Genomic DNA, 17,271 nt, shown 5'->3' on the forward strand with positions numbered 1-17,271 from the left:
ACTAGGGAACACACAGAATAAATCATCACTACTAGGGAACACACAGAATAAATCAACACTACTAGGTAACACACAGAATAAATCAACACTACTAGGTAACACACAGAATAAATCATCACTACTAGGGAACACACAGAATAAATCACCACTACAAGGGAACACACCGAATAAATCATCACCACTAGGGAACACACAGAATAAATCATCACTACGAGGGAACACACAGAATAAATCATCACTACTAGGGAACACACAGAATAAATAATCACTACTAGGGAACACACAGAATAAATCACCACTACCAGGGAACACACAGAATAAATCATCACTACCAGGGAACACATAGAATAATCATCACTACTAGGGAACACACAGAATAAATCATCACTACTAGGGAACACACAGAATAAATCATCACTACTAGGGAACACACAGAATAAATCATCACTACTAGGGAACACACAGAATAAATCATCACTACTAGGGAACACACAGAATAAATCATCACTACTAGGGAACACACAGAATAAATCATCACTACTAGGGAACACACAGAATAAATCATCACTACTAGGGAACACACAGAATAAATCATCACTACTAGGGAACACACAGAATAAATCATCACTACTAGGGAACACACAGAATAAATCATCACTACTAGGGAACACACAGAATAAATCATCACTACTAGGGAACACACAGAATAAATCATCACTACTAGGGAACACACAGAATAAATCATCACTACTAGGGAACACACAGAATAAATCATCACTACTAGGGAACACACAGAATAAATCATCACTACTAGGGAACACACAGAATAAATCATCACTACTAGGGAACACACAGAATAAATCATCACTACTAGGGAACACACAGAATAAATCATCACTACTAGGGAACACACAGAATAAATCATCACTACTAGGGAACACACAGAATAAATCATCACTACTAGGGAACACACAGAATAAATCATCACTACTAGGGAACACACAGAATAAATCATCACTACTAGGGAACACACAGAATAAATCATCACTACTAGGGAACACACAGAATAAATCATCACTACTAGGGAACACACAGAATAAATCATCACTACTAGGGAACACACAGAATAAATCATCACTACTAGGGAACACACAGAATAAATCATCACTACTAGGGAACACACAGAATAAATCATCACTACTAGGGAACACACAGAATAAATCATCACTACTAGGGAACACACAGAATAAATCATCACTACTAGGGAACACACAGAATAAATCATCACTACTAGGGAACACACAGAATAAATCATCACTACTAGGGAACACACAGAATAAATCATCACTACTAGGGAACACACAGAATAAATCATCACTACTAGGGAACACACAGAATAAATCATCACTACTAGGGAACACACAGAATAAATCATCACTACTAGGGAACACACAGAATAAATCATCACTACTAGGGAACACACAGAATAAATCATCACTACTAGGGAACACACAGAATAAATCATCACTACTAGGGAACACACAGAATAAATCATCACTACTAGGGAACACACAGAATAAATCATCACTACTAGGGAACACACAGAATAAATCATCACTACTAGGGAACACACAGAATAAATCATCACTACTAGGGAACACACAGAATAAATCATCACTACTAGGGAACACACAGAATAAATCATCACTACTAGGGAACACACAGAATAAATCATCACTACTAGGGAACACACAGAATAAATCATCACTACTAGGGAACACACAGAATAAATCATCACTACTAGGGAACACACAGAATAAATCATCACTACTAGGGAACACACAGAATAAATCATCACTACTAGGGAACACACAGAATAAATCATCACTACTAGGGAACACACAGAATAAATCATCACTACTAGGGAACACACAGAATAAATCATCACTACTAGGGAACACACAGAATAAATCATCACTACTAGGGAACACACAGAATAAATCATCACTACTAGGGAACACACAGAATAAATCATCACTACTAGGGAACACACAGAATAAATCATCACTACTAGGGAACACACAGAATAAATCATCACTACTAGGGAACACACAGAATAAATCATCACTACTAGGGAACACACAGAATAAATCATCACTACTAGGGAACACACAGAATAAATCATCACTACTAGGGAACACACAGAATAAATCATCACTACTAGGGAACACACAGAATAAATCATCACTACTAGGGAACACACAGAATAAATCATCACTACTAGGGAACACACAGAATAAATCATCACTACTAGGGAACACACAGAATAAATCAACACTACTAGGTAACACACAGAATAAATCAACACTACTAGGGAACACACAGAATAAATCATCACTACTAGGGAACACACAGAATAAATCATCACTACTATGGAACACAAAGAATAAAACATTGCTACTAGGCAACACATTGGGCATAGTATCTCTACTAGGGAACACATAGGCAAATCATCGCTTCTACATGTAGGGAACGCAGTGAATAAATGATCGCTAAAAGGAAACGCACGGAGTAAATCATCGTTATCAGGGACGCTTGGTAAATTATCGCTACTATCAAAAACATTTAATGCATCATCACTACAAGTTATTGAAATTTCTTTTTTTTCGTCAAAAGTTTCAACAAAGCAATAAGTCGAGCTTGCTCCCTCCTTAAGAAATCAATCTACATTTGGTGAATTGTTCTTAGATTTTTTTTGTAAAACAGCAATGTACGAGAGAAATGTTCCCTTTTACCTCCTCGATAGAAAGATGAAACAGACATGGTAAATATTTTGGTTTATCCATGATCACAAGTCCAGTGCAAAAATAATGTACGTCAAATTACGAAACTAAAAAGCTAGCTATACGATTTGCACTAAGGCATAGATATGACCCTGTGCGATACTGACGGATCTTGTTAGCGTTTGTGTAACCTTTTGACACAATCCTCGCGGCGCTTGATAGCCATAGAGAATATCTTACACATACCTCAACCTAACTGATAGATTTACGAAAATATCGATATGAAGTTTTCCTAGCTCTGATTTATGTGACAGCCGGTTAGATGAGATTGTGTCTGGTACAGAATGCATTGAACATACGTCAGTTTGTGTGTCCAAGTCCAAGAGTTTTGTATGTACTTTTGTGACGAGGTTCTCGGCAGGGCCATCACACGTTCAATGGAGCCATATGATAATTAAGGATAGCCATTCCTCACTGGGATTTGTGATTGTTGCAAGTTGTTGAGGGATTCAAATAAATAATTTGATCTAACGGTCTGGATGGATACTGCACCCCCCNTCGATACAAATATCTTTCTGCTCCAAAATTGAATTACAAAAGCGGAACCATTGGATTTCAAAGAAATACTGTGAGGAAAGAACTGCTTTTTCAGCAATTGGTTTGAACTACTGAACATTGAAAATTATCGTTGTCTGAAATTGTTCTTCGTGTTAAACATTCTCGTTTTACATGTTTGTTAAATCGGCTTGTTGAAAGTGAATATGTTTCGGTCTAAAACTACACTAAATAATTGTATTATTGGCAACGCTATACATTGTACAACATAAGGAATTCTGTAAAAAATATACCACATTTTCTAGACGATATTTGAACCTATTGTCTGTACTTCTAAGAATCTAAGAAAAAGAAATATTTCATTTTATAGATATATTTCTTAAGTTAAAATGGAAACATTCAATGCTGAAACTGTTATTACACGATTACAACAGCAGCGTAGTTCCTCCATGTAGATCGGAATTTAGTCCTGTCAAACTTACCCGCTTAATCTTCCGTAACACCTGGTCTTATATCCTGACACTTTTAGTTCAATAGTTTTTGAGTTCGAATAACGGTTTAGCTAGCGCTTTGGTATCCTTGGTATCCTGAGTTATTCATTTAATTTTATTTATTTATTTTATTTATTTCTCTATTTATTTTGAAAAATAAGTGTAGAATTATGAATATGTTTTGTTTACTGTGACATTCTCAATTTCAAGAATCATGGTATATTTCGTTTTCGTTATCAATAATTATATGAATAATATTTATTTAAATTTTTATCTTAACACAAATTAAGCCTTATCAGTTGAATTGTCTGACTGTATCTACGGATCACAAAACTGCGATCGAAGATCTTTATAGAATGCTACGTACACGATGACAGTGGGGTGTCGACAGTTCCGTATATCCCGCCCAGTATTATTTTACGTACTATTGTCACGAGCTGTTCTGATGAGTTTTATGTAAGAGGTGGCATCCGTCCAGTCTCATTAATAAAAACAAGACGTAAAAATTGAAGCCGGTGAAACCGATGGTGGCTAAGTCGTGTAGTAGCCGGTGTCAGTACGTAATATGCTTTACTATTGGCTGTTCCGTTGTAAACGTTCTTCATAAACCAAAACAACCCAACGTTTTGATACGATTGCATACAGTCAAGAACCAAAACAAAAGCATTGTGCGTATATGTGCTGGATTTTTCTTTTCTTTTTTCAAACGGAATTATTCGGGTCTTTCCGTAATCATATTAGGGTCAAATCATTACTGTGTAAATCGTTGTTTTCACGGAAATTCCCGAACGATTCCCTGAATTATTCGGGTATTTCCGTATTCCTATTAGGTTCAAAAATGGCTTCCGATTGACGTTCGGCAGCTGGTCTAAATGGTAAAAGAGAAAATATGTGCTCATTCTCACAATGGCACTTCAGTCATTTATAAAAAAAACAACAGCACAGCATGCTCGAAATGCCTTAAAAACTTAAAGAAACAATCCAAAATGGAACAAGGTGCATTTTTAGTTGTTGAGGAAATAATACCTAATGATTGAAATGTAGATTTTTAACATTTGTTTTGGTACAAGCAACCAAGTATCCTACAGATGTATTCTCCAGGATACGCTTGCAACCATCATGGCTATGGTTTACTGATCTGGTTCCAAATAATCCAAACCTAAAATCCGAACTTCAATCATCCGAACGCCGATTATCTGGACTTCGATAATCCGTACATAAATATTTAAAAAAAAATCATATTTCGGACGCTTGGTCCAAACATACCTACTGTAACAAGTTTCGCAGGTCCCTGTGTCCCTGTCTTATGTTGCTAAGGTCTAATTAACTTCGTATCATAAAGATGTAGTATACACAGTATTAAGTCTACTCCATATCATAACGTCAGTGTTACACATGTATCGCCATGTAAATCAGCCAATGTATACATTTCTTACGATAACGATAATGTATGTGAGTTAACACCTGGGAACTATAAAAGTGATTAATTAATTGTTTTATTTTGATGTTTACCTGTATGACACCTGTACTTGTGTGGTTTCTGTGTACTCTATCTACACGTTATGTTAATCGGCTGCCGACACGGATTTGACATTTGTTTTAAGTTCTTGGTTAGTTAATCTGAGAATTCGCCATTCATCATACAGTGTAACTGTCATACCTGGGTACAATACAAGTTTTCTGTTGACATATTTTCATAAAATGTACAGAATCTGATGAATTAAAATACCGTGACGTCACTTTGTCTTCGTTTACTCTCGCCCTTAACAATAGATCACAACATTGTTTCGCTGTCATATCTACACACACCACTGTTTATAGCCCACCATTAGGTTATGGTGCCTACACACACAACTGTCTATAGCCCACTTTTACGTTATGGTGCCTACACACACAACTGTCTATAGCCCACTATTAGGTTATGGTGCCTACACACACCACTGTCTATAGCCCACCATTAGGTTATGGTGCCTACACACACAACTGTCTATAGCCCACCATTAGGTTATGGTGCCTACACACACAACTGTCCATAGCCCACCGTTAGGTTATGGTGCCTACACACAAAACTGTCTATAGCCCACCATTAGGTTATGGTGCCTACACACACAACTGTCTATAGCCCACCATTAGGTTATGGTGCCTACACACACAACTGTCTATAGCCCACCATTAGGTTATGGTGCCTACACACACAACTGTCTATAGCCCACCATTAGGTTATGGTGCCTACACACACAACTGTCTATAGCCCACCATTAGGTTATGGTGCCTACACACACAACTGTCTATAGCCCACCATTAGGTTATGGTGCCTACACACACAACTGTCTATAGCCCACCATTAGGTTATGGTGCCTACACACACAACTGTCTATAGCCCACCATTAGGTTATGGTGCCTACACACACAACTGTCTATAGCCCACCATTAGGTTATGGTGCCTACACACACAACTGTCTATAGCCCACCATTAGGTTATGGTGCCTACACACACAACTGTCTATAGCCCACCATTAGGTTATGGTGCCTACACACACCACTGTCTATAGCCCACCATTAGGTTATGGTGCATACACACACAACTGTCTATAGCCCAACACTAGGTTATGGTACCTACACACACAACTGTCTATAGCCCATCATTAGGTTATGGTGCATACGCACCACTTATCCGTTTTTGCTGGACACAAAAATAAAAAATAAATTAAGTCTCTGTGGGGTGATTTTGCCTTTCCTTTGGTTTTGGTTTCTCTTTAATTCCTGTTGGTGAAACTTATTGTATAGTCATTTCCTAGTTTTCTTTAAACTGTCAAAATTTAAAATGAAATAATCGATCTTTAATCTTATTTTTGTTATTTTACCATCTTTGAAATACCAAACATTTGTCCTATGGATTTTAGATTAGGAGGATTGTGGTCGGGTGGCACAGTGGATAGCGTCCCTGTCTTTCACTACGACGGCCAGGGTTTGATTCCGAACACGCGGATTTTCTCCGAGTACTCCAGCTTCCTTCCGCATTATGTCCTTCCGCATTATGACCCATGCGCGCTTCAAACGCACCCTAATCTTGTTTCATAATTGTTGTACAATAATCAAAGTTTGTATTCTCTCGGAGAAACCGGCGTGTGATATTTAACATATATATTGAGAAAATGACGGTAGACTTGGGGATAATGACGCATTTTCTTTGAAAACTCGTGATATACAAAATGTACAATAGTACACGTAGCTTACAACAAATGATAGTTTTTCACGAAATTTAGGTCCCACGAAAAAAATCCAGTACTTTGATTTTAAGAGTTTCCTAAGATATTTTCGACTAGCTCCTTCAAAGGGTGTTTGTTACACAAGAGGATATCTTGCAACGCGATGTTCTGGACTATTAAACACAGCGCGAGACAGGTGCTTGCATTCCCTCCTCGTGTACTGTTTAATCATCGGCTTACAAATTAAAATAGATTCGTGGCATAAATTATTCAAATTAGCACAAAGCAACAGACGGTGCAACATACGTATCTGACAGTTATTTAATTACGATTTCCGCTCCAGAACTGCACATGCGCATTTTTAATATATATAGTTTTTAATTTTCACTATTTGGTTAACATTCAACATTCGGAGTTTATTGTAAATTTTGTAAGAAAGCAGTATTAAAAATAAATCTATATTACCAGTAAAAAATGTCTTAATGCAATAAATAAACGTGTGCCCTCTAGGAAGTCGTATATTTATAGCATACGAATTAGTTGGTAGATGTTTGGCTGAGAAAGTTTTCACTTGTATAAAACAGTATTATTGGAGTAGTGAAATACAATTAAATTAATTTGATTGACATTTATACTTTTAGTCTAGCTGAGATTTTGAGTTAAAACTCTTGCTTGCATGTACATAAAAAGTAATGAAATTAAAGCTAAACTATTTTTGTTTTTAAATGGGAGAATTATAAATTACATGACGAACGTAAAAAACCGACACATTCCGATATCCACTTGAAATCACATTTGACAGTGCATTATGTATGGAAAGTGAAAGTTGTCGTGTAATTCATGAATTCCAATGAGCTGTGTGGGAGTTCGCGTGGCCGGCTACAAGATACGTAGCCTAAGGCTCAACATATGTCAACCTGGTAGGCTCTTTAGCATTAACACGTTATGTACGATCAGTAAAACCATGACAGTAACACTATTTCAGCCCCCGCCATACTTGCATGTACAGATCATTATTGCACAGCTATGCCAAGCCGTTGTAATCTGTTGCGGTTAAGACTGGTTAGTCTTAAAAACCCTGAGGCAGACTATTTAGAGGGTGTTGAAATTATCAGTAATCCCCTGTGGAAAGGAAATCTATCAGATTAGTTTAGTTGTGAACAAAAGTTTTCATTGTTCCTTTGCATCAACTTGATGACAATTGTTAACAATCTGGTTTGATAAGGAATTCAAATAAATTTTACATACTACATACATATATATATATATATTTACAATTTCATTGCAAGTTCCTGTAACAGGGCGGAATGCTATCATCGGTGCCTACGACATGGTATTTCAGTGAGATAGCACTATAAAGTCGGCATCAGATCCGCGCAATTTGATCAGTGTCATTTTGAACCTTCAACCCCGGCCTCTAATAACGTTAGACAATCGCTAAAAGCAAACATGTTGGTGACGTTAGTCTTCTCCGGGAATATCGTCTATTCTAACGACATAGGAGCATCACTGTCGACCATATATAAGGGATGGGCTTATTGAAATCAATACTAACTATAACATTTAGAATGTAACTATATGTATTGAGCAGAATTTTTCAATGTTCATGGCGATATGAACATTGAAAAAGATGCCGTTCAGTCCTTATTTACATGTTTTGTATACAACACAATGGTGTTACCGTACCTACATATATACAAACTATACATCGCTTACTGTGTCCAAACTCTATACATTGTAATTCGGACACCGGTCAAGCCCATCTCATTCCAAGGGCGTAGCAAGCGAAAGCCGCATAGGGCTATTTGTTGTCCAAATAAATATCACAAGATTCAATTACACTGTTAAGGGCAAACATTTTTGTCCGGAGAAAATGAGATTGACCATTAATTGACTTTCTAAATTATCAGCTAGGCACGCCTTATTAACTCAATGGTCATTTCACGCCTAACCAGCCCAGGTGCGGACAAAGGCAGGTGTTTCACCTGTCGGTTTTGACAAAACCGAACAAGAAAACAAACAGGTATTAAATATCAACTTGCTATGTTGACCACTGCTGTTACAGATGTCCGGAGTGAGGTTTGACCCTCTCTGAGATATATTCCCGCTGGTCATTTGACTAAAATTTGACCAACACGGGACCGCGAGTATTGTCCGATCTAATGAATAGCTTCTAATCTAATTTTGTGCTGAATAAATGGTAAAACAGTCCCGGACCGACATTCCGGACAACGATGACCGTAATAACAGGTTGTGCGTCGGTTGGTTTCAAAACTGTTCAAAGCTTTGTTGCAGGGCAGATGGTGCGCTTTACACCTAAGGAACAATATACCGATAAATCTTCGTATTCGTAGAGAAGCTTGTCTCAAACGACTTTCAAAAAAAGTAAGAAAAAGGGATTCTTTATTTTCTGTAACACTGGGAATGTATATTAAAATTTGAAAAAATGCATGATTTGGCCAAACCGGAAATCTGTTGTAATGTTCTTCAAGGATCATCTACTGGCGAAGTACGGATCCTTCCTATTTATCAACCAATGTCCTTCCGAAACGTCAATGAACTCTCGCTACATTAACTTATACCAACTCAACATGACATACTATACTCAAATAGATGTAAATATTTGGAAGGTTTTTAACCGTGATGATACCTCTCTTGGTATGGTAGAAACTCATTCATTGTACAATGGCATTGTTGCCTTTTAAATGTCTGTTTACATTGATTTTACGAAATGATTTACAAGAATGCATGACCTCAGGCCCAAACAGGGACACGCACCGGTACAGCAGTCTCACGAGTAGGCCAAGCTTAACACGAGTTAAAGCATCGAGTCGACATAACGAGAGATCGTATAAAGACGCACCAGCTACCTTGATAACTTACATTTGTATCAACAAAATCACTTTCTGTTTCTGTATTAAATTTTAAATGAAATCTGAACTTTTAAGAAATAAACGGTAACCCATCAGGTCTTTGGATGGGAATTTCATTTAAATGTGAGTCTACAAGTGTCCTGTATAGGGAGTACTCAGGTAGTGTGTGTGAGTCTACAAGTGTCCTGTATAGGGAATTCTGAGTTAGTGTGAGTCGTAAGCGTCTTGTAAATTGAATCCTGAGTTAGTACTTCTGTATTGGGGAATGTGAGTCAGCGTAAGTCTGTAGGCGTCATTATAGAGAATTCTGTTAGCGTCAGTATGAAAGTGTCTTGTATGGAGACTTATGAGTTTCCTTGAGTCTGTAAGCATTCTATATAACGACATCCTCGATATCCAGGGGTTACGCTCACTTTCGCTCTAGTGAGCGTAATCCCTGGATATCGCGGATGATATAAGGAATTCTTAGTTAGTTTGACTCTGTGACGTCGAGTAGGGGATCTTTTCAGTTACCTTTTAAGTGAGTGTCTGAAAACGTCTGGTACAGCCGAGTGTTAACATTCTTTGCTGTGGGTCAAGAATGGAAATTATGGGGTGGAGGGAGGTCACGAAAATTACCTGTCGACCTTAGGGCCCACTCTGTAATTACATGTGTTCTCGTGAGCAGGTAAATGGCATTTTGATGAATATCCAGGTAAACCTCTCCTCCCCCTCGGTATAATAGGGAGCACAGATCTTCTGTGACCATTATAGCTGAGTTTCTGTGATACACTGTCTTGCTATAAGATGTTAAAAAGTCTTAATGAACCTTTTTGCTCGATATCAGTTATAAACTGATAAAAAATGATGGAATATCGACAATGCTTGTTATCTTATTGTTTTTAAACCTTGAAAAATTTAAGAATACATATTATAATCTCAACATATCTATATTTCGGCAAACTCAAAATTCATCGCGCGTTCTCGTACAGAAGTGGACAACATGATGTCATGACGTCATAACTTCATTTTACGAGAACGAGACTACAATTTATATTTATTGGCTGATATATCAAATATGGAAGTTTTATTCCGATACAAATTAACTGTGTTTCCCTTTTTTCGTTTATCTATTTGGCCAAGAAGTTATTTTTAGATACCATTCTGACACGGTACATTATAAGAACTTCATACCAGCATTTGATAAAATAAACTCGCACCTTGTTTTCGTATTTGCTTAATTAATGAAATTGGAACTGGGTTACATACGAATCATCAGCAAACAATATTCCTAAACTGATTTAAATGAAAAAAGGTGAAGCTGCCAAACCGAAGTGTCATAACTTCAGATGTTATCAAATATGATTAGGTCACGTACGGGCTACCATACATAGATAGTGTAACTCAGTTGGTATGTTTGGATTAATTCTGAGGATTTTGAATCATCTCTCGATGATACAATTTAATTCTCGCACAAAGTATCATTTGGGGTGGGGAAGAGGGAGGGCGGGGCCACGTCTAATATTACTCTCCGCACACAACAATTGGTCCAAACATACTAACAGAAACAAATTCCCTGTCCTTGTTGAATATAACGGAGCTCGATGATTTTTTGTTTCGTTACAGGTGTCCGTTAGTAAGTTATGGTGACAAATATGATAATATTCACACAAAAACCTTTATATCAAAACCGACATGACATTTGATTGATACCTTCCCTAGGTACGGCATATTGAAGTACAAATCAAACGCCGAAATGAAATTTAAGGCACGATTTTAGGCAAACAAAATATCACACATTTTTATACATGTATGATATACATATATATATATATGATGACAGGTAAAGACACACGACTAAGCAAGTGTGGCCATCAATAATGATGATCCATTTTTTTTATTTCACGTCATCAGGTTAATATCAATAAATCATAACTGTCATGTTTTTGTCTATTTTTTAATAATAATTAATAAGTTGAATAATCGAAATATTTCACATATTTTATAAATATGATCGGACATTTTACGGTTGTAATACATAGAAAGTAAAAAGAGAAAACGAGTAAACTAACAACGCTAACCACATCGCACCTGTTTCATTTCATGTTTGTAAACTGATTACTTTGCAAATTGTAGCAATGACTTGCAGATTTAAAAATAAATAAAAGAAAGATAGATATTTGAAAGGTAGATTTCATTATAGCTACCTGTTATGTTGTTTGGCGTTTATAGACAATCACCTCCCCACAAGCTCGCTGTTTTACGTTGACGACGACATGGTCCATTATGGTCATCCCATAATTACTATCAACATCAATATTTTCATCGGATTTTTGTTATGTTTCAGGCAGTATACAGAAGTGTGAAAACGAAGGCGAGGCTGTGTTCGTACCACAGATATCAGACAATCCGTGTATCACGTGTTTTTGTCGGGTAAGTCTATTTTTAACATTTCACTTGGTTCGCTCACTATTACATTGCACGACTACTTTTACCGAAAGTTGGCGTGTTTCATCTGCTGGATAACCGAGCTATCAATCAACCAAATCAATCAATTAATCAATCAATCAATCAATCAATCAATCAATCAATCAATCAATCAATCAATCAATCAATCAATCAATCAATCAATCGCGCAATCAATTAATCAAGCAAGCAAACAAGTGTTTCATTACTATGCTACGTACTTAAGTCGTATCTCCGACCAAAACGTCGTTCCGTTAATACGTCACTTAAACAAATAAGACATAAATTCAACGAATCACCTCGTCTCGAATGCTGCCCAGTCCCCGTGAATTTTTTGTGTCGATAGCAGATAAATTTCTCTGTTGGTCCTGCCCGGCCTTCCAGATATCCCCTAGGCTAACGCCCCCATGTAAAGATTTTTTCCAAAAAACAGAAACTAACAGTGTACGGGTATACCGGTGTGTGTACCGTGCACGTGGTCTCGCTGAATCAATCAATCAATCAATCAAACAAATATTTCATCACTATGCTACGTACTTAAGTCGTATTCACGGTATCCAAACTTATCCCACCTCTACTCGAACGCACCTTGATGACGTGACTATTCAAGTTTGCAGAATATATCTTTAAAGTATGGTCCAGAAATATACTTGTAGGAGAAAATATACAACCAAGAATGTTGTCGTTGTTCGTGACCTCTCCCTGCATTTATGAGCTCTCCCCGCGCCCTACGTTTGTGAGCGCTCTCTATACCTGCGAGCTCTCCCACGCCCTACGTTTGTGAGCGCTCTCTAGACCTGGGAGCTCTCCCACGCCCTACGTTTCTGAGCGCTCTCTATACCTGGGAGCTCTCCCACTCCCTACGTTTGTGAGCGCTCTCTATACCTGCGAGCTCTCCCACGCCCTACGTTTGTGAGCCCTCTCTATACCTGGGAGCTCTCCCCGCGCCCTACGTTTGTGAGCGCTCTCTTTACCTGGGAGCTCTCCCCGCGCCCTACGTTTATGAGCGCTCTCTATACCTGGGAGCTCTCCCACTCCCTACGTTTGTGAGCGCTCTCTATACCTGCGAGCTCTCCCACGCCCTACGTTTGTGAGCGCTCTCTAGACCTGGGAGCTCTCCCACGCCCTACGTTTGGGAGCGCTCTCTATACCTGGGAGCTCTCCCCACGCCCTACGTTTGTGAGCGCCCTCTATACCTGGGAGCTCTCCCACGCCATACGTTTGTTAGGGCTCTCTATACCTGTGAGCTCTCCCACGCCCCACGTTTGTGAGCGCTCTCTATACCTGGGAGCTCTCCCCCCGCCCTACGTTTGTGAGCGCTCTCTATACCTGGTAGCTCTCCCCGCGCCCTACGTTTGTGAGCGCTCTCCATACCTGGGAGCTCTCCCACGCCCTACGTTTCTGAGCGCTCTCTATACCTGGGAGCTCTCCCACCCCCTTCGTTTGTGAGCGCTCTCTATTCCTGGGAGCTCTCCCCACGCCCTACGTTTGTGAGCGCCCTCTATACCTGGGAGCTCTCCCACGCCATACGTTTGTTAGGGCTCTCTATACCTGTGAGCTCTCCCACGCCCCACGTTTGTGAGCGCTCTCTATACCTGGGAGGTCTCCCACGCCCTACGTTTGTGAGCGCTCTCTAGACCTGGGAGCTCTCCCACGCCCTACGTTTCTGAGCGCTCTCTATACCTGGGAGCTCTCCCCATGCCCTACGTTTGTGAGCGCTCTCTATACCTGTGAGCTCTCCCGCGCCCTACGTTTGTGAGCGCTCTCTCTACCTGGGAGCTCTCCCCGCGCCCTACGTTTGTGCGCGCTCTCTATACCTGGGAGCTCTCCCACTCCCTACGTTTGTGAGCGCTCTCTATACCTGGAGCTCTCCCACGCCATACGTTTGTTAGCGCTCTCTATACCTGTGAGCTCTCCCACGCCCTTCGTTTGTGAGCGCTCTCTATACCTGGGAGCTTTCCCACGCCCTACGTTTGTGAGCGCTCTCTATCCCTGGGAGGTCTCCCACGCCATACGTTTGTTAGCGCTCTCTATACCTGGGAGCTCTCCCACTCCCTACGTTTGTGAGCGCTCTCTATACCTGTGAGCTCTCCCACGCCCTTCGTTTGTGAGCGCTCTCTATACCTGGGAGGTCTCCCCACGCCCTACGTTTGTGAGCGCTCTCTATACCTGGGAGCTCTCCCACGCCATACGTTTGTTAGCGCTCTCTATACCTGTGAGCTCTCCCACGCCCTACGTTTGTGAGCGCTCTCTATACCTGGGAGCTCTCCCCACGCCCTACGTTTGTGAGCGCTCTCTATACCTGTGAGCTCTCCCACGCCCTATGTTTATGAGCGCTCTCTATACCTGGGAGCTCTCTCCACGCCCTACGTTTGTGAGCGCTCTCTATATCTGGGAGCTCTCCTCACGCCCTACGTTTGTGAGCACTCTCTATACCTGGGAGCTCTCCCCGCGCCCTACGTTTGTGAGCGCTCTCTATATCTGGGAGCTCTCCCCGCGCCCTACGTTTGTGAGCGCTCTCTATACCTGTGAGTTCTCCCCGCGCCCTACGTTTGTGAGCGCTCTCTATACCTGGGAGCCCTACCAACACTTAGGAGCCCTTTCTGAACTTTTGAGCCTCTTTATGTGTGGACTCTCCCATAGTTCTCTCTTTAATTTGGGAACCCTCTTACTCGTGAGCTAGGCTTGCTATGCATATGAGCGCAATTTACGTGTACATGCAAGCTCGTTCTACTATGAGCCCTGTCTCTGTCTGTCTCTATCTATATTGGTGATATCCGAGACGGCTAACATTGTCTTGATTTACTAGAAACGTTGCCATGACTTCGACTCCAGTTCAGATGACAAAAGAAACAGATGCGCGATACAGGCCCGGCAGGCCTTATTATGTGAAGAATAGTTCTAAGGGCAAAACAAGTGCGTCCGAAGTTAATTTAAACACATTTATTGCCAAAAGTACACAATGGATTAGCCATAAGTTATTACAACTTATCAACTCATCGCGCCCGAAATATAGATAGGCACAAAAAATAGGGCCAGATTTTCACTGGATACTTTAAATTTAAAGTAAACTTAGTCTTAAGTAAAAACAAACAACAATTGACATTTTTTGAATGAGAAAATAATCGAATTTATTATCCATTTATATACATACTCAGACACACAACTTGAACAAACTGTCTTTTAATCAGCGCATAATGTTCTCTTATTTTACTATACCAATAAAGGGACGGGTTGTAAACGCTCGTCAATGTTGATAAAAACCTTCCCTCTCTTTACACAATCTATAAATTCATTTTCTTCTTATAAATTTATAAACTTATCAGATCGCTTGCCGACTGTTTATTGAGCCACGAGACTGGATCTATCTGCCCCTAGCTGTAATAAAACACAGACCCCGTCTAACGATCGTCGCTTTCACCTGAGAACGTACAGAAAAGTCTAGTTATCTTAAAAAAAGTTTAAAGTATATCAAAAATTCGGATGAAATTTAAAATGCCATGCTATGTCCATGCTTGTTGAATCTTACTGGTGATTTTGAAAGGCGGGACGATTGCTCCATAACATCGATTTTCTGTCGTATTGTGTAAGGGGGGAGTATTTGTCATACCTTCCCATGTTTTATGATATGTTTAATTTGAAATTGTTGTTTTATTCACGTCTGTGTCTACAGTCTGTGCCTACAGTTGCAAAAGTACAGTTCAACTTCCCAGGTTTTATAAAAATTTAGTTGAAAGAAATATGATTATTATTGTTTTAAAGACTTTTATGTGTACGGGTAAAAGCACAAGAGTGTACAATTCTACCTTACATACTACACATTATTATTCAGCTAAACAGGTCCACGGGGCCTGTACGCACGCTGTACATTCAATATCTTATAAATATGTTTTCCACTGAAAAATATCAGCGAAACATGAGCGATCACTCCATAAAAGTCCGGTCCATCTTGTGCTTACTTCCAAGAAAAGGGTGTTGCGTTTTATAACTAGGTAGACCAGCAAAGTAGACCAGTTCAATCGGTATCAAACTACCTAAGGTCAAATTTAAATGAGTGATATTTTCTTTTTGTTAAAACAGAAATAAGTACTGGAATAAAAAAAATATCATCTTCACAAAAAAAATAAGAATTGAATATATTGCGTGTATTTACTGTGTCACTGGGCTAATGACACGTGGTCCCGGAGATATTGTTCATAAAGACATTTTTAGATGTTGATCTGATAACGAAGTTTCCCAAACGTGCAATGTGTTGTTTTTATTACAAAACTCGCGCGTTATGGCATATGTTTAAACAAAACTATCGTACCTATTACAGCGATATGATTCAATTATCAAGTAACAATTGTAATTTCCGTTGTAAACGCTGGAGATAAAAGTACCAACTCAAACTGTTCCTTTGATTGCATACTGTGAAGTAAACAATAATACAGTGAGGTTCTAAACGAACAAATAGTATTCGGTCAAATCGGATTTTTTTATTTTTAAGGACGTATTTTGTCTGCCACTTTGTTACAGCTATATTTGGACCTTAACTAAGGTATTCAGAGTAATTTAACATGTTTTAGGGGTTTATATCGACTTTCCTAAAATGACACCCCTGATGGTATACCCCTTAAACATGTAACATTACTCTTAACACCTTCGTTTAGGTCCAAATATAGCTGTAACAAGTTACCAGGCCCCTGTGGTGCCTGCGTGCCTGTGTGCTGGAGGAAGGATTATATTGGTGTGATTGATATAATTTTAATGTACAATAGAAAAGCAACAGAAAATAATATTAAGTAATTAAAGGAATGCGTTTATTTGCTTTTCAACGAAACAAAAACCGGACAATTTTAACAAAATGACGGTTTTTCAATAAACATTTTTGTAAACAGATTTTGAAAATTACGGGAGTCAATTTTGACATGGA

General features: G+C 39.2%; 1 protein-coding gene across 1 annotated transcript in view; it reads left to right on the forward strand.

The window, feature by feature from the left end:
• LOC110448978 (BMP-binding endothelial regulator protein-like) overlaps positions 1 to 17,271 on the forward strand; it is a 115,176-nt gene that overhangs the window by 21,586 nt on the left and 76,319 nt on the right. The window contains exon 2 of the mRNA XM_021495533.1: positions 12,238 to 12,323. Within this exon, the coding sequence (XP_021351208.1) occupies positions 12,238 to 12,323 (86 nt within the window). The remainder of the gene's footprint in view (positions 1 to 12,237; positions 12,324 to 17,271) is intronic.

Source organism: Mizuhopecten yessoensis, unplaced genomic scaffold, assembly GCF_002113885.1.
Source record: "Mizuhopecten yessoensis strain PY_sf001 unplaced genomic scaffold, ASM211388v2 scaffold4411, whole genome shotgun sequence".
NCBI lineage: Eukaryota > Metazoa > Mollusca > Bivalvia > Pectinida > Pectinidae > Mizuhopecten > Mizuhopecten yessoensis.